At 41.2% G+C, this 25,286-nt stretch overlaps 1 protein-coding gene across 1 annotated transcript; it reads right to left on the reverse strand.

The window, feature by feature from the left end:
• Positions 1–21,975: 21,975 nt before the first annotated feature.
• LOC6043978 (zinc metalloproteinase nas-7) lies at positions 21,976–23,036 on the reverse strand. The gene is made up of 3 exons (XM_001861523.2): positions 22,706–23,036; positions 22,207–22,643; positions 21,976–22,146 (listed from the first exon to the last, which is right to left on the reverse strand). Exons 1-3 carry the CDS (start codon positions 23,001–23,003, stop codon positions 22,063–22,065), a joined length of 819 nt encoding a protein of 272 aa, XP_001861558.1. The 5' UTR covers positions 23,004–23,036; the 3' UTR covers positions 21,976–22,062.
• Between the last annotated feature and the right edge of the window lie 2,250 nt (positions 23,037–25,286).

Below are 25,286 nucleotides of genomic sequence, written 5' to 3' on the forward strand. Positions count from 1 at the left end.
GACTGCTGTATTTAAGAATACTTAGATCAACATAATCTCCTTACATGGGTTGATTCCAGCTTAATGCTGTTTTGTTTTTGTTTTGAATACATTATTTTAGACAAGGTTAAATGACTAGAGTACCTACCTTTCTCTCGACACAGTCAAAACTGTACGATACCCCTAGCAGTATGGCTGAGTTGTTGATCAGCACGGTCGCCATGACATGTATTACTTCAAACCAAAAATTGTCGGATACCCGTCGATCGGCGCAATACACCAGACCGAGGTATCCGAAGAAGGACACTTTTACGAGCAGATGGAACAATGCCAACAGTAACCGCACTCCAAGGGTTTCGGCTATGGCTCGCTTGATCTTGACCAACCGATCTGATGCGTCCAACAGCGAACCGATCGGGCATGTCTTGAGGTGCAGCGTAAGCTGCTGCATTTCCCAGCACATAAAGTGTGCGAAAAATTGGACAAACACTAGACTTATGTTGACGTAGACATTGGCCATTGATGTTATTAATGAGGCAATCGTTTCCAGGAAATTGGAGTTTGCAGCGTGCTTCAAGAGCTGTAGTACAAATAGCAACGTGTATGATCCAACAACAGTTGTTATTTGTAGTAGAATCAAAACGAGCCCTAAGTTGAATGTAGGAATCTCTTTGAAGAGTTCATTCCGGCAAGTGACATAGCTCAACATTAGCCGGCCCAGGGTAAGCCATTTCCGACGTCTTAAAAATTGCTCCACCACCAGCAGCAAGATCGTCAGATTAGTGATGACGTAATTTCCTATAACGGAGAAGTTTGCTACGAATGACCCTGCGTCAGAGTACGAATACTGTGTAATGTAGTGCAGAATAAAGCCAAAATACAGTGCCACGGCTACCGGACTGCGAAACGTTCCAGCTTGAACCATTTCACCTCGCACTGCGTCGTACTCCATGTTGCACATAAGAAGCAGCTTGAAGATTCTGAAGAATCGAAACCGTCTCATCGTAACTTTCGGGGGGAACTGACCAAAGATGGCCGATGATTACACGGTTGGTAAAGGTAATTCATTAGAGAGTTGTTATTGTTTATACAATGTTAAATATGTACATACCTCGCTCTGCACCCGGTCGAAGCCGTACGTCACCCCGAACAGTACCAACGTATTGTTGATCAGCATTGTGACCAGCGAGTGCGTCAAATCAAACGCATGCCCATAGGTTAACTGACGATCAACCACATACAGCAGACTAAGGTAGCTGATGAAGGAAACGTTCACGATGAGCTGAAGCAACGTCCACAGGAAACGTACTGCCAAGGTAGAGCCAAGGCTGCGCTTGATCACGATCAGTCGATCGAAACTATGCATCAAATGTTGAATTGGAAGGGAGCGGTGATGCAGCGTGAGCTGCTTCATTTCATTACAAACAAAATGAGTGAAAAATTGAACGAAAATCATATTTCCCAAGATGTATACATCCGAAATAGATAAAATAAAAATCACAACCGATCGAAAGAAATAAAACTGAGGTAGATTTCTTACAAACTGCATTAAGTTTAGTGAAATTCCCAAACCAACAACTGCAAAAATTTGAACTCGAATTAGATGCTTTCCCAAGTCAAAAATCGATATTTCTTCAAAAAAACCGTTACGATACTTCACGTAATCAAGCATAAGATTCCCCAACCCGAGCATCCTTTTACGTCTGATCGTCTGGTCCAGTGCCACGATCAGGACCGTCACGTAGGTGACGGCGACATTCCCCAAAAGAGCGAACATCTCTACGAAGGACGCGGTCGCGTAGTGATATTTTTTTTTTTTTTTTTTTTGAATTAAATATACTTTATTGAATTTTTCTTATAATAATTACATTTGGTTTACATAATAAGTGGTCAGCTGTGGCTCTTCAGCTTTAGTTTGCTTTTCGTGATTTAAACACTGTTCATTTTTATAACTTTAAAAGTATATGATTTATCATTTTTGTAACACTAGGTACAAAGAGGAAAAAAAAATGTTAAGAAAACATAACCTAACCTAAAACTAACTTAAACTTACAATAAACTAAACCAATCCTTGAATCAAGGGGTATTCAGAAATTGCACATTTTTCCCTGAATTTCAAACATTTTTCTTGAATCTTCTGATCCAACATTTTAACTTCTGCTTATCATGATCCTGACTCACGAGGTGGTCACTCCAAATATATTGCATTTATTTCATAAGTTAATCCGTATGTGCATCCATATTTACGTGCATACACCATTCCTCTATGAATTTTATATCAGTGTTCACAGCTGTCATCGCAAACGCGCGCACTGTTTACAAACAACAACAAAAATCAATTTTTCATGGGCCAGCAGCTTCGTCGTAGTAAATCCGGATTTTCCATTGTTTTGAGTTGAATTTAGTGCGTGTTTGGACTCAGTAAGGCACCAGCAATCGAGATGGTGGTAACCAAGGAGGACAAGTCGATCGAGCTGCTGGACGTGGACCCTCAGGAGACGGAGGACGACGGGGCGGTGGTGGTGCTGGACTCCAAGCGGAAGGGCAAGCGCACCGTAATCAAGACTTTGACACGGCAGACGTACTTTTGCCCGTGTTTGGCCTGGTTGATCCAGAGAAACTCAAGCCGGGCGATTTGGTGGGCGTAAACAAGGACTCGTACCTCATCCTGGAGACACTTCCGGCCGACCGAGCAGTATTCGAACATTGGCGGGTTGGACAGGCAAATCCAGAAATTGATTGAGGCCGTCGTGCTGCCGACGACGCACAAGGACAAGTTCAAGAACCTGAGAATTCATCCACCGTAGGCGACCTACCTGAAGCTGGCCGGCCAGTAGCTGGTGCAGATGTTCATCGGAGACGGTGCCAAGCTCGTCTGGGACGCGTCCGCACTGACCAAAGAAAAGTCGCCGGTGGTTTAATTTCTTTTTATTTGTGAAATCAGTTTTTTTGTATTGTTAGATATGATGAAAAAAAAAAAGAATTTGACCGCCCCTCCTCTCCCTTCTCCCCCCATGCGACAACTCGTTGGGTTGCGAACAGGTGCGCGTACTTTTTCAACTTGCTATTCGGCCCCACGATGAACGTAAAGATCCGTTCCTACTTCAACCACTTTGTTATCTCTCGATCCCAGTTGTCCACCAAACTGCTCGGAGTCACGATCAGAACCCGCTTCACAACCGGCTGCCCGTAAGGTCCCTGATTCTTCAAGGTGTAGATCAACGCCAACGTCTGCAACGTCTTCCCCAGTCCCATCTCGTCGGCCAAAATCGCTCCCAACTGTTCCGAGTCTTCGCGTTTCATTCCCAAAATCCTTCCCGCTGGTGCGGCCGCAAATGCTAGCCACGCAGTACGAAACGCAACCCTTTGTTATACTTCCACTGATCGAGCGAAGGCTCCCGCATCATCAACGGAACAAAATCCTCCGCAATCGCTTCCTCCCCACAGTCCCAACCAGGTCGACACCACAATCGAACTCCCGGCGCACATCGACTCCGCCGGCGGCCTAAACCCTCCTCTCGCCTCGAATCGAACCCTCTTCACCGGCACATCATTCTCCTTGGCCACCTCCCCATCAATCCGCTCCACCAGTTCAACCTCCTTGCTCAACCGTGAACCCTCCTCCAGCTCCTCCCCCTTCACCAACCCGGAGCTCCCAATCACCTTGCCGTTCTCGTCGCCCAACGTGACGCTTTTCCCGCCCACGATGGTCAACGTTCCGTCGCCCTCCCACGTTTTGTGCTTTTTGGTCGTTATTTTGCCCCAGCACACTTGCGTCGTCGTTGGTTCTGCGGGGGTGTGCAACGCTGCCGGCTTTCTGACTGCGACGGCTCGGGCTTCCAACACGCGGGCATGGTTCTCCGAGCTGGTGAGCAGCTCCAGCATGCCCGGGTCCGGTTGGGCTTGCGGTAACGGCTGCGGTCGGATTGTGAGGGTGGTGGAAGTTCGGCCGGCAGGGACCGCTTCATCGACGGTCCTGCCGTCATCACCCGCATTTGCTTCTTAAGTAGTAGTGCTGACGTATCTGGTCCCGCTGTCCCAATCTTCGTAGGGCACCGGAAATCCTGAAGGTGACAAAATACACCTCAAGCTGGATTGGAGCGGTGACAGTTTGTAAATGAAGGAAACAAACAAGTGACAGTTCTGAACTGTCACTATCCACACTGAACAAAATTCAATTCCGAATATCGTGCAGATAAATAATATTTACGATATTTACGAAATATTCACGGAAGTAAATCCAATGCGCTACGGATCAACCATGTGCCCAACCCCGTGTCCTGACTTGATCTTGTCCAGCCAGGAACATTCAAAACCATTTTGAGTACCTTGTTTTGGACACGCTGGAGCTTCAATTTATGAGTTCTAGCGCAACACTCCCAAACAGGTACTGCATACTCAATAACTGGGTAAATTATTTGTTTGTAAACTGCTAACTTATTTTTCAAAGATAGCTTTGATTTTCTGTTAATTAAAGGATACAAACACCTGATGAGAATGCTGCACTTGTTCAATATTTTATCTACATGCTGCCGAAACAATAGTTTCGAGTCAAGTATGAGACCTAAATAGACAACTTCCTTTGACCAGGGTATTGAAACATCATTCATTTTAATCAAAACATCATCCTTTGGGACAAATCTGGCCGATTTGGAAAGTGGAAAAATGATGGTTTGAGTTTTGGCTGCATTTATGCGAATTTTCCAGTCGCCAAAGTATTCGGAAAGAACGTCAAGACCCTTCTGAAGACGGCCAACTAAATATCTGGTTATTTTACCCTTATAAATAACGGCAGTGTCATCAGCAAAAAGTGACAACACACCATTACCAGGAAGAGTAGGCAAATCAGATGTAAAAATATTGTACAGAAGTGGGCCAAGAATGCTTCCTTGGGGAACCCCAGCATCAATGTTGAATAATCCAGAAGCAATCCCATTCAGAAAAACCTTAAACGACCTCTCCGAAAGATAGTGCTGGATAATTTTGATAAGATACATTGGAAAACCGTATAAATACAGTTTATGTATCAAACCATCATGCCAAACATTGTCAAAAGCCTTCTCAACATCCAACAAAGCCATAGCAGTTGATTTAGACTCAAGCTTGTTCTGCTTGATGATTTTAGTTACTCTCGTAAGCTGATGAGCAGTATTATGTCCCTTTCGGAAGCCAAACTGCTCATTCAAAATTATATTATTATCGTTGGTAAAATCCAAAAGCCTTGAATAGATGACCTTCTCAAAGAGTTTGGACAGACTACTCAAAAGACTAATGGGACGATAACTTGTTGGCGATGTTGGATCTTTTGAGGCTTCAAAATTGGTATGACTTTGCCCAGCTTCCAATTGGTGGGGAAGTAACCAAGTTGCAAACATTTATTGAAAATATTGGCTAGATGTTGAAAGAACTGATCACTCTGTTTTTTCAACACTAGATTAAAATGTTATCAAAGCCTGGAGCTTTCATATTTTTCATTTGTTTAACTGCAACTTTGACTTCCTCACCAGAAACATGGGAATCTGCAGGAAATTCAAAGGTAGAGTCATTGATTGTTGAAATACTATTGGCAACTGATGTTTCTTTACGGCTGGTCATGGAAGCGCCAAGATTATGTGAACTAACAAAATGAAGCCCAAGTGCATTTGCCTTTTCCTCGGATGTAATCAAAGGAGAATCCTCAACAATAAGAGGAGGAATAGGCTTTGGTTTGTTTTTAAGAACTTTTGAAAGTTTCCAAAATGGTTTTGAATAATTCCCAAGCTGGCTTACATGTTTTGAAAATTCTTGATTTCTGATATTGTCAAGTCGGTCTTGTATGATTTTGTTCAAATTGTTCACTGAAATCTTTTGTCATAGTCCCCAGTCCGTTGATATTGTCTCCTATAAACATTCCTAAGTCTAATCAAGTGTTTAGTATCTACGTCAATATCAGTTACCTTAAAATTAACAGGAACCTCCCGAACGTTGGCAGCCTCTGCTTGGTTGATAGCCTGCTGGATCACCTCCAGCGAACGATCAATATCGGCAGAAGTTTCCGGGTGTTGATCATAGTCGATGTTGCTGTCGACCACTTGCTGAAACTGCTGCCAGTCAACGTTGTGGTAATCTTTCCGGGTTGGTTGCCGCTGCGGAGTAACGGAAGCTCCAACCTCCACAACCACCGGATAGTGATCAGAACTCAACTCTTCAAACACCTCAGGATGAGCCACGTTCTCAGCCATATTGGTAATGAAGAAGTCGATGATTGAGTGATTCCCAGACCGAGCCACCCTCGTTGGACGATCCGGACTCACAACGTTGTAGTATCCGTTTTGCAGATCGTTGTGCAGAATCACTCCGTTCCGATTCCTCCTGCTGTTGCCCCAAACTTCATGCTTCGCGTTGAGGTCACCAGCGATGATGTACTTTGCGCTCCGCCGTGTCAGCTTCTGGATATCGCTCTTCAGTTTTGCTGCTGAACCATCTCTGGAATTCACCTGACGTGGGCAGTATGCAGCAATGAAGAGTACTGGGCCAACCGAAGTGGGAATTTCCACCCCAACGGCCTCGATGATGTCCAGCTTGAAGTGTGGCAGCCGGCGTGGCTTGAGATCACGATGAACAGCGACAAGCACACCTCCTCCTCCAGAGGTGGTCCTATCGAGCTGCGTCGCGATCTTGTAGTTTTGCAGATAAACTTTTTCACCGGGCTTCAGATGAGTTTCCGTGATGGCAGCTACGTCGATCTCCTTCTCGCGAAGAAAATCCACCAGCTCTAAGTTCTTCCTCCTAATGGAGCAAGCGTTCCAATTCAGCAGCTTGAGGGACCTACGATCCATACTGGATGACGAACGAGGTCAGCACTTCAATCTGCTGGGTCTTGGTTTTGCATCCACGCAGTGCAGCGGACATCTGTTTGAAAATATTGAGGAGTTCGGTTGAGGTGTAAAGATCATTACCATTTTCCTCAACTGCTGGTTCTTGGGTTGGTCTTGGCTCCTGGCTGAAGCCCGGTGGTGGCGGTCTCGGCTCCTGGCTGGAACCCGGCCGTGGATGATTCATCTCAGCTCTCTTCCTGGGATCCAACGGCAACGGTGCCAAGTTCGGGACCTGGCGTCGCGGTTGAAGAGGTGGAAAATTTTGCTCCACCAGGGCTGGAGGAGTTCTACGACGCTGAGGCTGATTCTTCGTCGATGCTTGCTGCCGAATTTTCACGAACTCAGCTCTCTTGGGGCACTTTCGGTCGGTTGACGAGTGCTCACCGTTGCAGTTGAGGCACTTCACCAGCGAATCTTGGATGCACTGGGATGTGATGTGCGCATCGGTACCACATTTGGCGCAACGACGCTTCAGGTGGCAGTTCTTACCTCCGTGCCCGAAGCCCAGGCAGTTGAAGCATTGTGTGACGTCACGATGCACTGGTCGGTATCGCTCCCACGACACGATAATGTTGAAAACCGCTCGGATTGCCTTCAGCTCAGGAAGCGTCGTCGATCCCTTAGCCAAATGCAGCAGGTAGAGCTGGTCACGGTACTTGATGTCTTTGTTGCGTCGGCTCATTTTGTGCACGGCCAACACATCCAGTTTCAAAACTTTTAGCTCGGCAGCTAATTCCTCCACTGGCATGTCGTACAGACCTCTGACGACGATTTTGTACGGCTTATCCATGACGACATCATGGGTAAAGTACTCCGCCTCGTTTTCGGTCAAGTAATCCTTGACCAGTTGATAGTGCTGCCTGGATTGCACCAGCACCTTAAATCCGTCCTGACACAGACGAATGTTGCCTAGGACTTTCCCAGACTTGATGAGTTCAACCAGCCCCGCTCGAAAGTCGATCGTTGCTGCTGATTGCCGCACATAAAAAGGAGGCAGTTTCTCCTTTCGCTGTTTCACTTCATTCTCCTTTGCTTCCGCTACCTGGTCCTCGTCAGGCAGTCCAGCAAACTTGTTGTTCTTCAAAAGCTGCTCCTCGTGCGACGAAGAGTTCTCCTCCTCCTCATCCATCGGTACAGTACCGTCGCTCTTTTTCGTCTTTTTGCTGTTCGATGTCACTTCCAAAAGCACCTTCCTTTTGGAAATCCCGGTTTTTGGCCATCAGTTGAGGCCTCAACCTTCCTTTTGGAAATTCCCACTTTTTTGCCTGCTTGAGCCGCAGGTAAAGCAATATTGCCGGCGTTTTGCGCCGGGACGCGACGAGTCATGTTGATTCAGACAACCTTCACCAACGAATGCTCGGATAACAATAATCGCGTAGTGATACATGTAAGCCATGTAGTAAAAAGTGAAGAAGGAAAACACCGTGACAGCGACCGGACCGCGGATCGTTCCCGCTTGCACAACTTTGCCGCGCGCGGTATCGTACTCGATGTTGCAAAGCAGAAGCACGTTGGAAACGGCGAGAAAGCGGAAACGTTTCATGGTGACTGTTGGGACGGTACTGAAAGTGGGTGTTGAGCGGAAGGCATGCATATTGGATCCAAACATAACAACGGGACATCGTCGTAATTAGTACCTACCTCGGTCTGCACCCGGTCAAAGCTGTAGGTCACTCCGAACAGTACCAACGTGTTGTTGAGCAGCATTGTGGCCAGAGTGTGCAACGTATCCAAGTTTTCGGCAAGCTGGCGTTCCGGCATGTACAGCAACGGTATGTAGCTGGAGTAGGACACGTTCACTATGAGCTGGAACAACGTCAACAGCAAACGAACACCCAAAGTGACGCCAAGGTAGCGTTTGATCACGATCAACTGATCGAAGCAATTGATTGATCGTTGGATTGGCGCACATCGTAGATTCAGTGTAAGCTGTTGCATTTCCCAACATATAAAATGTGTGAAGAATTGAATGAAAATAAGATTTCCCAACGCGTATACAAATGATAGAGATAACACAAGTATCACCAAGCATTCCCAAAAGGAAAAGTAAGACATATTAATTCTGAATTTGACCACAGACAATAACGTGGATGAGACTACAACTATACCGATTTGCGCTCGAATCATGAACTTTCCTACGTCAAACTGAGATTCTTCTTTAGAGTGGTCATCACGGTCTTTCACGTAATCCAACATCAACTTTCCCAAGCTAAACATTCTGTTCCGCCGGACAAAATGTTCCACGACTACGAAAAGAACCGTCAGATAGGTGACGGCTACATTCCCCAAATAAGAGTACATTTCTACGAATGTACTCGACAGATCGTGATACAAGCGCGAAAAGAAGTAGATAGCGCAGCACACAAACACCACTACTGCTACCGGACCGCGGAACATTCCTGATTGTACTATTTCGGAACCGTCGTAATCGATGTTGCACAGCAGAAGCATTTTGGAAACCCGGAGGAAGCGAAACCGTCTCATGGTGACAGTTGAAACGGTACTGATACTAGAAGTGAAGCATGAATGTTGGATTCGACAAAATTAGATGGAATCCCTAAGATAAAACTTCTTCCATACATACCTCACTTTGGATCCGGTCGAAGCTGTACGTCACTCCAAGTAGAACCAATGTATTATTGATGACTATTGTTGCCGTTGATTGCACAACTTCGAACACAAAGTCGCCGGTTACGCGACGTTCAAACATGTAAAGTAGCGCCAGGTAGCTGTAGATGGACACGTTTACGGTCAGCTGGAACAACGTCAACAGCAAACGCACGCCCAAAGTAACATCAAGGCAGCGTTTGATCACGATCAACTGATCAAAACCATGCACTAAAGGTCGAATTGGCATAGCAAGTAGATGCCGCGTAAGCTGCTTCATTTCCCTACAAACAAAATTGTTGAACATTTGTACGAAAATTAAATTTCCCAACACGTAAGCATCGGGTACTAAACCGGCGAAAGTCAGTGCAACGTGAAAGAAGGTAATGTAACGAAAGTATCGCACAATTTGCATCACAAAATAAAACGCAGGCAATCCCAAAATGGTACAGATTTGCACTCGAATCGCCAGCTTCCCAATGTCGGCCGTTGCTGGAATCTCTTTGAACAGACTTCCGCGGTACTCGACGTAAGCCAGCATCAGCTTGCCCAGCTTCAGCATTCTTTTGCGTCTGAAAAAGTGTTCCACGACCACTAGCATGATGGTCAGATAGGTAACCAGAACTCTCCCAACAACGGAAAAGTTTTCCACAAACGAGCTCGATGTATTGTGCGGAACCTGGGTCACGTAATATAGGACAAGGCAAAAATACACCGCGACAACAACTAAACAGGGAAGCGTTCCAGCTTGTACCATCTGGCCTCGCTCTGGGTCGAACTCGATGTTGCACATCAGCAGCAGCTTGGCGACTTCGAGGAAGCGAAACCTTTTCATGGTGACCTTTGGGAGTGGACTGATCAGGTAGTAGTTCTTGCCTAATTTATGGTTCGCTGAAAAGCTTGCATTATTGATTAGATGTATTGACAACTTGATAGCTTACCTCTTGGACTAGGCGTTCAAACTGATAGGTGAATCCGAAGAACAGCGATACTAGTGGAACGAGGTAGATAGATTCCATCAATATTTTCGTCAGCGAACGGCTTTCTTGTACCAACCAGATGCTCAAGTAGCAATTAATGGCACAACTCACAAATGACGTCAGAACTAGCAGAATGCATTGGATACCGAAAGCATCGGCGGCAAGTCGATGTATTGTGCAAAGATTCCCATAGAACTTGATAATCGTCACCAAACTACACCGGTTGATGTTTAGCAATAGACGGAGGAGCTGGTAACGTCTCGCCATGTTTTCCGCGAAGAGTTGAATAAAAATGTGCTGCGTTCGCATGAGGAACTCAACGAACACCATAAGAACCAGTGTAATTGTCCGGTAGAATCCTGCCTGGACATAGGTTGTTGTGAACCAGACTAGTCTACTGACTAGAATAATTGTATATGTTGAACACACGAACACGAGTTGTATTTCCGTCCAACGTAGTTTCATTGGCATCTTACAGTTATTTGTGATATTGGTACATTCTTCATCGAAGCAAATTAAATTTTCTATTATTTCTTGGATAGTATTTCGTTTCAATAGGAAAAGAACACTAGAAGCAAGCACAGAAAACGTTATTACGTTGTACCGGATAAAACCGGCCGTTTCGACTGTTGTTTCCATGTATAAATTAACCCGGCTAGATACTTCCGTATATCCACAATAAATTGTCACTAAACAAACGCCCCATGACACTAAAAATGCAAAATGCACGTTGTGCGGTTGTAACCGAAGCTTTCCGTTCAATTGCACTATCCGAATACCGTTGATACGGAACGCATTGATGAGTTTAAGGTCAGGCATGATGTAGAACTGGAGCAAAAACTGTTGGAACCTAACGCATTCCAGCCCTTGGGACCGTTGTTGATGATTAAATCGATTCATCAACTATTCATGCTGCTTTCGCACATACAGTATTCAGTAGAACTCACCTTAACCTCAACCACCCCGTACCGGTAGCTCAGCATAGCCAGCTTGCCGATGTGGTCAACGGCGTCCAGAATGTCAAAACCGCCCCAAAACGGATACTGGTTCATGTGGAACCCCTTTTCCAGCTTGGTCATCATGCTGAACAGCAGCACGGAACAAACCGTACAGATGGTGGCGATCCCCACGAGCAAATGAAAGCCAACCGCCGCGGTCGTCATCCGCTTAAGCTCGTCGAGCTCATCGGCAAAGTTCGCAATCTTGCGCAGCCGTCCCCCAGGGATCGCGCATCGCAACGCTTTATAGCGCACCGCAAGCATCTCCACCATCAGTTGACCAAAGACGAGCCTGGTGTACAGATTGTACTCCATCAGGATACGTCCCATCATGGCAAGGCCGGTGGTACCCGGAAACACTAGAAAGACGCCAAACCCTCGAGAGGCCATCAGGATCGCAATGCACGTCAACAGTACCAACTCCAGCTTGATCCAGCCGTAGTTGCTTCGTCGACGACGACACTGCTGGTGTATCAAACGCGGGAAGTTCATTGCCAGCTCACGATCAAAGTCGATGATCCTTTGAAAGAGTTGCGCAAGACACGTTCGATTGCGCACGCTTGCCAGGATCGACGCAAACTGCACGAAGATGATCATCAGGTGCATCAGCAGGAATGCAACCGTAGAGACATCGAAAAACAGTAGCACTTTTGAAAACATTCGCATCCGGACCATGCCAAAGTAGGCGGTGAGCAGTGCTAGGGTTAGTAGGATGCAGAAGTTCCGCAGCGTTCCCGAAGGCACGGCGCACAGCCGATGGTACCGGCGAACGATTCGGACGTTGCCTACCAGCAGGTAGTTGAACAGGTTGACAAGCCTGCAGGCGTCCATCTCCTCAGGGATTGGAGCAATAACTGAATGAACTTAGGGTTGCTAGTTTGAAAGACGTGATTAATAATAAATTCGTTTTATATGTATTTTTGAAACCCCTTTTAATTGCACTGAATCCATAAATAGGCGAAAGATATTCATCAAGATTAAAGCAATTCACGGAAAGGGGTTCTATCATTAAACCAGCAGAAAGATTTTGCTTATATTTGGCGAAAATTTCGCAAATCCAGCCCTTTTTTGCTGAATTTTAGCTTTTCTGGTTTGCTTTCATTAAAAATATCTGACAGCAGAAAATGTAGCTGTTTTAACGCAATTTTCTGCTGCTCTAGCGAAATTTTAAATCGGTTTTAGTCGTTTTAGTATTGTTAACAAAGTAGGGGAACTATACCCTTTCTCAGCCTATTTCTATTATCGGCCTATCAGCACTTTGATCATTAATTACAACTTTCATAGAATGTTTTTGACTGTTCCAAAGTAATAAATAGCTCAAATAAAAATGAGCTAGCAACTCTTCATTGATGATACATCTGAAAATCGTCGCCATCGTGCTAACTTGTCGTACGTGCATTTTGGGCCAAATTGAGTTAAGAACGCCATTTTGTGCAGCTCACAATGCCTCACCTTTTGACCTTCACAGATCCCCAAAATTCGATTTCAATCCTGAGATATTCAACAAAAACCGAAAAACTCTGTGCATTTTTGTCATTTTACATATGAAAGTAGTTTCAATCTTGTCGTGCTATCTTGTCACTCCATGAAAATTGATGTAAGTGCGACAAAAGGCCAAAGGGATTTCAGGCCAGGAAAGTCAGGATGCGTTTGTCGCACGTACAAGTAGACTACCGTAAACATTTGTAATTATAACTCGAAACTCCAGCAACCAACTTCAACCAAACTTTGGGACAATGCACAGAATGGTGAGCCAAACAAAGCGTGTTTGATATTGTTTACATTGCGTGCTCTCGTTTTTGAATATTCAAGGTCAAACATTAAAACGCGTTTTTCTCGGAACGTCAAAATGGCGGGTGCGACAAGATAGCACGACGACGTCGAAATGTTGATTTTATAGGCTAGTATGCTGATCGGAAGGAACGTAAAACTCCATTTAAAAAAATGCCCAAGAAACGGTCAAGGAAAGGGTCACGAAAAGATTTTTCTTAAGCGGTATGCAGCTGAAAAGTAACAGAAACGGAAAGATTGCGTTTGACGTTTCTTCGCGCGGTGCTTGTTTGTTATATGTTTTGATGAAAAAATCAAAGAATTGTAATTTTCCATTTTGAATGCGACTGATAATTACAAACGTTGTAATAATTTTGTATTGGGTATAAAAATATTTAAAATTCCCGCCGAATCTTAAAAAGCAGAATATTGAAATTAAAAGGGCAGATTTAGTTTTTTTGGTCGAAATGGAGTAAAAAAAAGAAGTTGTCTTTATAGATGTCGACCATCGTGTCACCAACTATTTATTGCTAGTACCAAACAGCTACCTCTGGATTATGAGTCCCCTGCGCTGACCGATTGATCCACACTCGCGGGTCCAAAATGAAGTAAATCGGAGTGAAATTAAACTTGACAATAATCATAGCAATATCTATGTTTTTACTAATAATACAATAATAATCTGAAATTTTGAAATCAAACCAAACAACAAATTCAAAAATATGAAAAACAAACATTTCAGAAATTTCAAATAACATTTTTTTTAAATAATAAAGAAAATTTCAACAACAATCTGAAATTTGGAAATTGCAGAATTTAAGAATTTAAGAATTTGAGAATTTAAGAATTTTAGAATTTAAGAATTTGAGAATTTAAGAATTTAAGAATTTAAGAATTTAAGAATTTAAGAATTTAAGAATTTAAGAATTTAAGAATTTAAGAATTTAAGAATTTAAGAATTTAAGAATTTAAGAATTTAAGAATTTAAGAATTTAAGAATTTAAGAATTTAAGAATTTAAGAATTTAAGAATTTAAGAATTTAAGAATTTAAGAATTTAAGAATTTAAGAATTTAAGAATTTAAGAATTTAAGAATTTAAGAATTTAAGAATTTAAGAATTTAAGAATTTAAGAATTTAAGAATTTAAGAATTTAAGAATTTAAGAATTTAAGAATTTAAGAATTTAAGAATTTAAGAATTTAAGAATTTAAGAATTTAAGAATTTAAGAATTTAAGAATTTAAGGATTTAAGAATTTCAGAATTTCAGAATTTAAGAATTTAAGAATTTAAGAATTTACGAATTTAGGAATTTAACAATTTAAGAATTTAAGAATTCAAGAAAAAATCATTTGTACCAGCCTTGTTTTATAATTTCCAAAATTACTAATTTCCTGATTTCCTAGTTTCCGAATATCCTAATTTCCTAATTTACATATTTACAAATTTCTTAACTTCCTAACTTCCTAAACTCCTAATTTACTAGTTTCCTAATTTCCTAATTTCCTAATTTCCTAACTTCCTAATTTCCTGATTTCCTAATTTCCTAACTTCTTAATTTCCTAACTTCCTAACTTCTTAATTTCTAAATTTCCTGATATCCTAATTTCCCAATTTCCTAACTTCCACACTTCTTAATATCCTAATTTCCTAATTTAATTTCCTAACTTCCTAATTTCCTAGTTTCCTAATTTAAAAATTTCCTGATTTCCAAATTTCCTAACTTCCTAACTTCCTCATTTCCAAATTTCCTAACTTCCTAACATCCTAATTTTGATTTCCTTATTTCATGATTACATAATTTTTTGATTTCCTTATTTCATAATTACATATTTTTTTTTATTTTAGTTTTTCTAGTTTCAGAATTGAAGAATTTCTAATTTTTTTGTTTTTTTGAAAAAGAAATTTTCAATTATTGATTTCTTAATTTTGTTCATAATTGTTGTTAAAAGTTTTTGAATGAACATTTTGAATCTATTCAATTCTGATTTAATTTTAACTTTTGAATGTTTTTAATCTTTTCATTTTTTCCTCGAAAGAACCTCAAGCGCGCTCATACCGAACTGTCAACTTTTTTTTTGGGGGGGTCACGAAAAGAACACGCAACATTTCTTAACCGCGTTCCTTCCGATCAGCATACCGTACTTATAGCGGAAAACGGCAAAAGTGATGAGAGTTGGTGGAACGGCTTAGAGTGATTAAAATGGGTATATTCCCATTTTAGGTGCTTCACTAAAAAGCCCGATTAAAAAGGTCTTCCGGACAAACATTACTTTTGGATGATCCGGAAGATGGCCTATACGGTCAAATGGCTTATGATGACAGCTTTTGTTCCTACTGCAGTTTTCCGGAACTTCCGGAATTGGCTGATGTACGAAGCGAATTGTTTACCTTTTTTCGGCAACCTCCGCAAACGTCAAACCATACAAAATTGCTGTCGGATCTTTTCCGGGAGAGATCCGGAAAAAGATCCGGCAGTAATTTGTATTGATTTGACGTTTGCTGATGGTGGCGAAAAGTCGAGTAATGGTGTAAATATTTACTGGAATCCATAACGCCGTTTGAATCCATTGATTAATCATGCGATTTCTGATTTGAATTTGCTTATTGTAGCGAAATTGATTCTCCAGACAGAGAAAAAAAAATCTCAACATACAGTTTTTTAGTGGTTTGGCCAAATTTGACCGACTATCAATCCAGCAAAGAAATAGTGAATTGCTCAAAACAGACCTTTTCACTCTTGAGCAACACGACGCAAAACTGCTCAAACTTCCACACCAATCGCTGCTGAAAACTCTCTGTTTTGCTCTCCCTCTCACTCCAATCGGGTAGTACAGGCTCAGAGAGACCGATTTTCACTCAAAGCTGACACAAAATTGTCTGCGATCGGCTCTGCTTTGATCATGTCATAAGTTGCTTAAAATCAATCTTATCAACAATATTTTGAAATTTTGTTGTTGCGCCGCGCTAGTAGGGGAAATCTACCCTTTCCAATCAAACACCTATCTTCGTCATATAGAGAGTTTGATGCTCGATTAAAGCTCCAAAAATACTATTTGGGCTATAAACTTACCAGCAACAGCACCGCCTCGAGTAAGCACGCAAATGTATGCCACTTACTGGCCAAAAAGATCACATTTAATGCACTTTTGATCATAATTTGTATTTTGCGAGACCACTTCTCATCATTTTGTTGGCACACACAGTGACACACACGAGAATCCCTCAAACGCTTAATGAATATCGCCAAAATTAACTTTTCACTTTCGCTTACTTTTTCACGGCGCTTAAGATATGAAATTGCTTCCAACTACCGGCAACATGTTCTTTTGATCATTAGTAAGACACTCACTTGAAGAATAATCCCGAAAAATGTAATAAATTAGCAAGCGCCATCAAAAACAAACGCGCCAAGTCGTTTGACGTTTAAATTTTCACTTTGCATTCCAATCGAAGGCTGGAGAAAACCGAGCGAGAGACGAAGGCAAAAAAGAATAAAGGCTGGCCGTCAACACCACCAGCAGCACAGCCAGCGATGCCAGGAAACTTTCCCTATAAATGCCACTTTTCGTGAGTGTTCGTTTGAACTGTCAGCGCAAATGGCAACACTCGACAGAGTGTTGGAAGAAAAAAGAGCTAAGCCGATATTAGAAAAATGGGCGTGGCCCAATGCATTCGCCTCGATTAGAATACCCTTGGGATTTTTTTTTGTTAAATGCTTGGTAAAGAAATAGAATAACTTTTAGTGAAAGTGAAAATAAACAGAAATGTTCACAAAAACTTGCTCTACTCGTTGGTGTACTTGGTTTTAGTAAAATTCAAGGGAGACTCTAGATTATCCAGCATCATTCAAACACGACCGCTTATTAGGATTAAAATGGGTAGATTTCCCCTATTTTGTTAGATTCTCTCCTCTCTGACCATATTCGTTTGTGACTCGTATTTGTATCTAGATTTTTATCGCTTTGTGAAGCGATTGACGCTGGCAGCTAGCGAGTCGTGTTCGCTCGCGAATGGTTGCGGGCTCCAGCCGGCAAAGATTCGTTCATCGATGTGTGAGTGATTTGTGATCTTTGAACCGAAAATCAGAACCCTCGATTACAAGTAATTTTTGTGCAGGCTTAAAAAGTAGCGAGTTTTTGTTTTTGCTTATTTTTTCAGAAATCTTGATGGATCCCTTTTCTATGACGATAACAATGCCCATCAACAAAGAATCTTTGACAACATAGGTATTTGATACCGGTCCTGAAAACTCACCTCTCCGCTCAAGACGTCGCACTGGTAGGTGAATCCAAGGAACAGTGTCACGCCCGGCACCAGATAGACGGATTCCATTAGAATCTTGGCCAACGGATAGTCCACCTCCAGCATGTGCAGGCTGAAGAAACACGCTTCAGCACATCCCAAAAAGAACGTCAGTGTAAACAGGAGGCACGGGACGTCGAAGGTACGATTCAGCAGCTGTTGCATGGAGCCGAGCTGATGGTACAATCTGAGCGATGATCTTATGAGTCGCTTTTGGTTAGGGCTTTTTACTGGTAGCAGTTGTCGAAGCAGTTGGTATCGCACCGCTAAGTGTTCGGCGAAAAACTGCACAAATAGTTGCTGTAAGCGCATTTGGAACTCTACAAAAACCGTAAGAACAAGTCCTATCCCGGCGACCAAACCAAATTGAGGGAAGTAGTAGACGAAGCACAGAATGATACGGCAAACAAGAATGATGCTGTACAAAGTAAACACGAAAGCGACTTGCAGCTTAACTAAACGAACGTTGACTGTTATTTGATAACGATTTGTTAAGCTTCCAATCTGACGATCGAGTCGAATTAACTGCTCTACAAAAACGTAGACTTTAGTGCGTTTAATTAAAAGCAACATGTTAACAATCAGCACTACGACCGTAAGCGCGACATTCTTGACGGCACCGGTCATCTGAGCGGTACTTTGCAGGTAAAACTCGGATCGCTGGTAATAATCTTTGAGCCCACAAAAAGATGTGGCGGAAACTACTGCCAGTTGCACTAAGAACACCGAGTTCACATTGCGGAAGTATACGCGAGAGAGGCCATTTTCTTGAACTATACGACAGCTGGAGATACACAGAACGTTGAAAGTGTTCAGCAACTCCATTTCGGTCATCTGAAAGTTTTCGTGGGTGAAATTCGATTTAGTTTCCGGTTGAAGTGAAACTGATCGATTTTAATTATTTAGGCTTATTATGGCTAGAACTCGATCAATATTTATTCTGCTTACCGAAAGTGGCTTTCAATATGTAAATACCTTGATACTCACCCTATCATCGATAACATCATGGCGGTAGCACAGCAGGAACAGCAGAAGCAAGTTACTCGCGTTGTATGTGACATTGAAGCAATCCCAAAAAATATCATCATCGTCGAATCCGCCTAGCTGAATGTCAATTAATAGAACGTACGTAAGTACTGAACATGTTAGACACGTGGTTCCAATACCGCAAAGCAGCTGGACACCAAATGCTCGACTCACGAGCATTTTAAGCTCGATCAACTCGTCCAAGAAGTAAACCATCTTGTGAAGATTCTCGCGAGGAATCGCAAGCCGTCGTAGTGTATCAAACTGTGAACTCAAAATCTCCACCAGCAATTGGCCGAAGAGCAATCTCAGTTGCAACAGACATTCCAGCAGGACACGTCCCACGATGGCAATTCCAAAGGTACCTGAAAGAAGGATGGACATTTCTACGGCCCGCCTCGTCAATATAATGCTGACGCAGGTCAGTTGCACAAGTTCCAGCTTAATCCACCAGTACTGGCAGCGCCGTTGAGCCAATCCTGGAAAGCATGTCACCAAGTCCTGATCAATCTGCAGCACGCGTTGGCACAATTTGGTGACCATGGTGCGATTTTTTAGGTCGGATATGATCATCGGAAGTTGGACCGCCATGAAAGCCATGTACATTACGACCGAAGATGCAATTGAGACGTCCGGCTTGTAGAGTATGACAGTTTTGAACACGTCAAATTGAGCTACTAAAAAATACTCGGTGCTTGAGATGATCGAAAGCAGTACAAAGAAATTCCGGAATGCTCCCGCAGTAACTGCAACCAAGCGATTGTGCTTTCGCGTTATTAAAACATTTGAGGATAGCAGTCGATTGAACAGGTTTATCAATCTAATGGCATCCATCGCTTCAAGGGATAAGCTTAGACTGAACGCAGTGAATGTCACTGCAATTGTATAGTTCGGAGAAAAGGCATTTAAAGTTGATTAGATTGTATTTATTAATTTATTCATGTTCGTGCTATCTTGCCACACGTCGCAGTTGAGAATACTTTTAAGGAGCGGTAACCAAACGTCAGGTCTGACATTGTACGTAGAGTAATCTACGTGCGTATGTATTGCGTGTACGTACACGAAAATAAAGCTCTATAGAGTTATCTATGCTCGATCTCACAAACACTAGCGCACCATTCGTTTTGCTAGCCGGTACTAAATTTAACCTCAATCTTTTTCATGTACGTACACGTAATACATGCGCACGTAGGTAACTCTATGGGCCCCTATTTCTGACGCTGTGTCGATCCAGAAAAACGGAAAGTGTGACGCGTTACGAAAATATTGCATTGTAGGTACTTGAATCTATACCATCCTCGATACCAACAAAATAAAAACAAAACCCCGTGGCGCGGTGGTAAGCGGCTTCAGCTGCCGATCCTTCATGTGTGCTAAGGGGCCCGGGTTCGATTCCCGTCCATCTCCTCTGGGTGTTCTTTGTTTGTCCCGTTTAGTTAGTAAATTCAGTCTGAAAAGACGGTGTGATGTCTATATAAAAAAAAATGGCTACATACTTTTCATAGCCTTGCTCTTTGTTATATTGGTCATGTTTGTAGCATAAACACATGCAACTTTTTTCTTAAATAGGGTCCAATGTAAACATTGCAATTTGAATGGTTTGACATTTAACCCTCTACTGCCCAAATTTTTTTTTCGAAAATATTTATTTTTCCCGTGTTCAGGAGGTAATTTTGAGCAGCTTTTGTTCTACGAAAAACTTTACTTTTCTTGTTTTATGTTTTTCTTGTTTCATTTATAGTATTTTAATTTGCATTCATCTTATTTAGTTTATGTTTGTATTTGGTAGTATTTGGCCTACTCTACCACCTAATATAATTACATTTCGCCTATCTAATTTTTTCATGTTTTTACAGTCACTTTTTCAATTTTTTGCATGTTTTTCACATTTTCTGCTATAGAATCGCACCATCATCATTTAAATTGCAAAAAAATGCATAGAGGCATAGTCTGGGACACTACAAAAATTACTGCATACTTCTTTTTATTGAAAATATAGGAAATGTTAGTAAAAACACTGCCAAAGTTGACCCCTAAAAAATGACATTTTTAAAAACATTGGCAAAGTCACATAAAACAAGTTTAAATTCCAACCCTGAAATTTTCTAAAATTTGAAGAGTTCTTCTTTCCAATGCTTTTTAAAGATCAAAAATCGGTTGGAAAATTGATTTTTGGCGATTTTTTAGATCGAAGCCCGTCTAAAGGCGGGGTTAGGTTGTAGAGGGTTAATGTAATGAAACCATTCAAATTGCAATGTTTACATTGGACCCTATTTAAGAAAAAAGTTGCATGTGTTCATGCTACAGACATGACCAATATAACAAAGAGCAAGGCTATGAAAAGTATGTAGCCATTTTGTTTTTATTTTGTTGGTATCGATTTGTTAGTGCTTCTAAAAAATGTAAACAAATCGCTTCGTGCTCATCCCTCCGAAATGACAACGGATCTTTTTTTTATAAAATTAATTTTATTAGATCCTTTTCGGTGCTGGGACCTAATTAGTACGGAGTCGGCTTTTGTAATTTAACTTTAGCTTTAGCTAAGAGTAATTACAGAGGATCTTGTGTTTAAATGTTAGTGGGAGAGGAGCCGATAACCCGCGGCCTACTCGGGGTTAGTAGGGCAAGGAATTGATGTTGAAAGACAAGGCGTGGGAAGGGAAGGGGGATTGTGTAGGGGTACGAAAACGGATCTCTCCATCTTGAAATCCTCTCTAGCTCGAGGCCTTTCTTCCTCTTTTTGTCTTTTTCCCTGCCCAAAACAGGTATTTTTCAGGTACTTTTACTCGACCCTCTCCGATGTCAATGAAACTTTGTACGCTTGTCATCCTTACCTTAAATAAGCCATTTTTGTGTGTATGGAGCCCAGGGTTGCCAGATAAATCTGGGATTGCCAGATTTTTCAAGTGTCAGCCAGAATAAAGATTTACTCTTCTCTGTGCCAGATATTGAAGACTTTGCCTGATTTTTAACTTTAAGCCCATATTAAACATATTTTTGATTTAAAAAAAATATAATGCGATTTTCAAAAAGATGATGTAAATTCAACACTTTTGAGGTAAAAAAATCTATTAAACCATCTAATTCTACAATTTTTTTATTCAATTCATTCCTCATTACCATTCAAAATTACAAAAATTTTGTCTGTCAGATTTTTCCAGAGATTTGATCAATACTTTGCCAGATTTTTCAAAATTTTGCCCTGGTAACCCTGATGGAGCCAGTTGCACTCGATAATGACATTTGAGAAGGGCAAAAGTGTTTCAACATTTTTTGTATTTTGTAATTTAATTATTGCTGTATCTCGAAGCCGTTGCATCGTATCAAAAAGTGGTCAATGACAAACTTGTAGGAAATTTGACGGGCTTCTAAAAAAATACACTGAGAGAAAAGACACGCCACTTTTATTATTATTATTTTTTTATTTTTAAGTCTAAAAGTCAAATTTGAAGGTGGGCCCTGAGAATTAAAAAAAAATGTGTCCGCGTGGTTTATAGATGATCCCAAACGTCTACCGATAAATGGAGTAACATTCTTCACGTTAGGAACAGTACATTTTGTTGATGCTTTGAATATCTTTGGTGGAGAATCCATTCCGTTGGCCAATTTTCTCCGGGTATTTTATCTGCAAACAAGCAATCAATCAAATATTCATAAAATCATTTAACAGTCCATCCCCGAGTACCTTCGGCACGATTGTGGGACTTCCATTCCTGCTGAACGCCATCGTCGAGTAGTGCATCACACTGCCCAGGTCGTAACCAATCCCATAGGTCGTCGCTCGGTCTTGGCGATCCTTCTTGAAGTTAGTCACCGAGTCCGGCTTCACGTTCTGCATGTTCACGTTGACGTACCGATCGCGATCATAGCGGGTGTGCTCGTGAAAAAATCCCAACACGTGCATCAGCTCGTGAAGAATCGTCCCCGCACGCTTAAGACACGAGCTGCTCTGCAGGTTCAGGATCTGTTTGCCCCCGGCACGACCCACCGTTGACCAACACCCATTCCAAGACCCCTCGATCGAGATGTAATCCCGCTGGGAGTCACGCGGTACAAACCGAACACAGCTTTTCTGCTTGAACGTATTGAACGCGTCTTGGATCTTGAGCACGTCGAAGATGTCTGCAAGTTGTGATCGTGTTTAGTTCCAATAACGATGATCATTTGAACAACCCGATACTCACTAAACTCTTCACTAATTTCGTACGGAACCACGGCGTTCTTCCAGCGTTTGCTCTTGAACTTGTACGCGTTCTTCAGGACCAGCGGTTGGTAAATGTCCCCCTCGACGAAACTGCCCAACTCTTCCGGGTTCACAGTATCATCTTCGTCAGAAGACCCCACCAGCTGCTTTTCCGACTGCTTCCGTTCGTACAATTCCTCACCATACTGTGACAAATCAAAGTCGAACTCTTCCTCGGCCAGAACCACAACCATGAACGCCACCACCAACGGAACAATCTTCCCCTTCGCCAGAACCATCTTAACAACACTAACTGCCCAACTTGTGCGGTTGGTAACTTGGTGATCAAATATAGAGATGGGACTCCCAGCAGTGCGGGCATGCCGCCGTTTTGGGAGGTGAGCGAGCGCCGACGTGGTGATAACGAAAAGTTCTAATATCAATTAATTTTTGATTACACACCGTGTTGCGACACAGGTCGGTGGCGCAAACTTCGGCATGCCTTCAAGATATGTAGGTCAATGTTACTACGATTCAATGTTACCGAGCGTAAAAGTTTAAGCACGTGCTGCAGCCGGGGTGTTTTTTACGGAATTAATTAAATTAAATTTAGTCAATACGACCTCGAACTTCAGAATCTTTAACGGTTGCAAACTCGTGGAATACTTGTTTTCCAAGTGTTCCACGAGTGTTGCAACTGACTTATTTGTAATTTTCAGACACGTTTAAGATGATAGAAATGCCATCTTTCGAGATATGGCACTAGTAAATTAAAGATCGTTAGCAGTTTTATATTTTTTCGGAAAAATCATAATTTTTTAAACACGTTGAAAAAAACGGATATTTGTAGCCAGTTTTTTTTGATGAAAATCAAACTTTCAATGATTCATTCATTGTTCAACAAGTACTCGACATAACATTTGATATCGTGACCCGTTTCAAGTTATAGCCACTTAAAATTTATTTTTATTTAAAACATTACGTTTTTACCCGTAGAATGTCCAAGCTTGACCAACTCTGATTTTTTTCGAAAGGATCTATAAATTTCCTTTAAATTTGCTTCAAAGACGTGGAAGATTGGGCAATGGGTTTTATGATTATTTTACATAGAAATATGACCAAATATCATATTTTGACTAATTTGGCTCAATTCGGAGGGCGGTAAATTTTAGAATTTCTTTTGGTGATCCTATAAAATTTTCCATTGAAAATTTGACATTTTGAAACGAAGATATCTGAAGTTTTAAAACATACCCTAAGTTTTTTCCGCGCTTTTCGTGCTAACTGTTTTTTTCAAATTTTCAAATTTAATCTGGCGCTTAAAATTTGGCCTGCGCTTTTCGAGATATTTGAGTTTTTAAATTGTATCTTTTTTATCTTAAAATGGCGTTAACTTTTGACCCTAACATATAATTTCTCAATACTTAACCCTGAATTGCTACCTACGTTTAATAAACTGATTTTCGAACTTTTGCGCTGATGCTGATGTTGACAAAGTTAGTCGTAGTCTAAAATAGAAAAAAAAAAACCCAAAAATAGTCTTGGAAAGTTTGCAACAACTCTCCTGAGGACACAAAATTTTCAGAAAATAATTTTTTACCTAATTTCAAGATCCGGACAAATGTGCAATGATTGCAGAGGGTTTCAAAAATCCCAAATTTTGTGTTAAGTTTAAAAAAAAACGCTCCCTAACTCACTCAGCAAATATTCGTTCGAATTTCAATGACAAAAAATATATTGTATCGTTTAATTTCCGATCCTTCCAACAATTACATTTGAAAAAGTCAAAATCAACCTCAACATTAAAAAAACACGTTGAGCGCCCATACCAAATGCAGGGTTGTTACGGGAGAGTCGAAAAAAATCCGCGCCAAATCCGTGCCGACCTAAAATCCGAAACCGAGCAAAATCCACGCCATATAAAAGAATATCGCGACCAACATTTAAGAAATTTTTTTTTTTAATGAAGAAAAACTAATTCAGAAAGTAGTTGATTAAAAAAACTCTGTTTAAAGGCTACAAAAGAATGTTTAAAGGCTACAAAAGAATGAAAGCAATAAATCTATTTTTAAAAAATCCTCAAAAGACGGTCAAGGCAAGGGTTATGAAAAAACAATCTTCAAAAAAGAAAATACAATATTTAAAAACCAAAAAAATTAACTTCAAAAATATAACCTCAAAATAAATTCAAAATCTAAAATTAAAATATGATAAAATTTTAAATTTCGAAAGTCTAAATATTCAAAATCTAAGAATTTTTATACAGTTTGTAATCCAAAATCCTCGCTAAAATTTCACTCAGAAAGAAATTTAATTTCCGATATTTAAAATAATGTCTTCTCATAATTTCAAAATCTCTTACATGAATTAGGACTTCAAAAATTGTGGAATTCAAGAATTTAAGAATTGAAGAACTAAGATTTTTTAAATAAAAACATTTTAGAATTTTAGAATTTTAGAATTGTAGAATTTTAGAATTTTAGAATTTTAGGATTTTTGAATCTTAGAATTTAGGATTTTAGAATTTAAAAGCTTAAGGATACTTAAATCATTTTATATTTGAGAATTTTTTTTCTATATTG

Source organism: Culex quinquefasciatus, chromosome 3 (assembly GCF_015732765.1).
Source record: "Culex quinquefasciatus strain JHB chromosome 3, VPISU_Cqui_1.0_pri_paternal, whole genome shotgun sequence".
In the NCBI taxonomy this organism is placed as follows: Eukaryota; Metazoa; Arthropoda; class Insecta; order Diptera; family Culicidae; genus Culex; species Culex quinquefasciatus.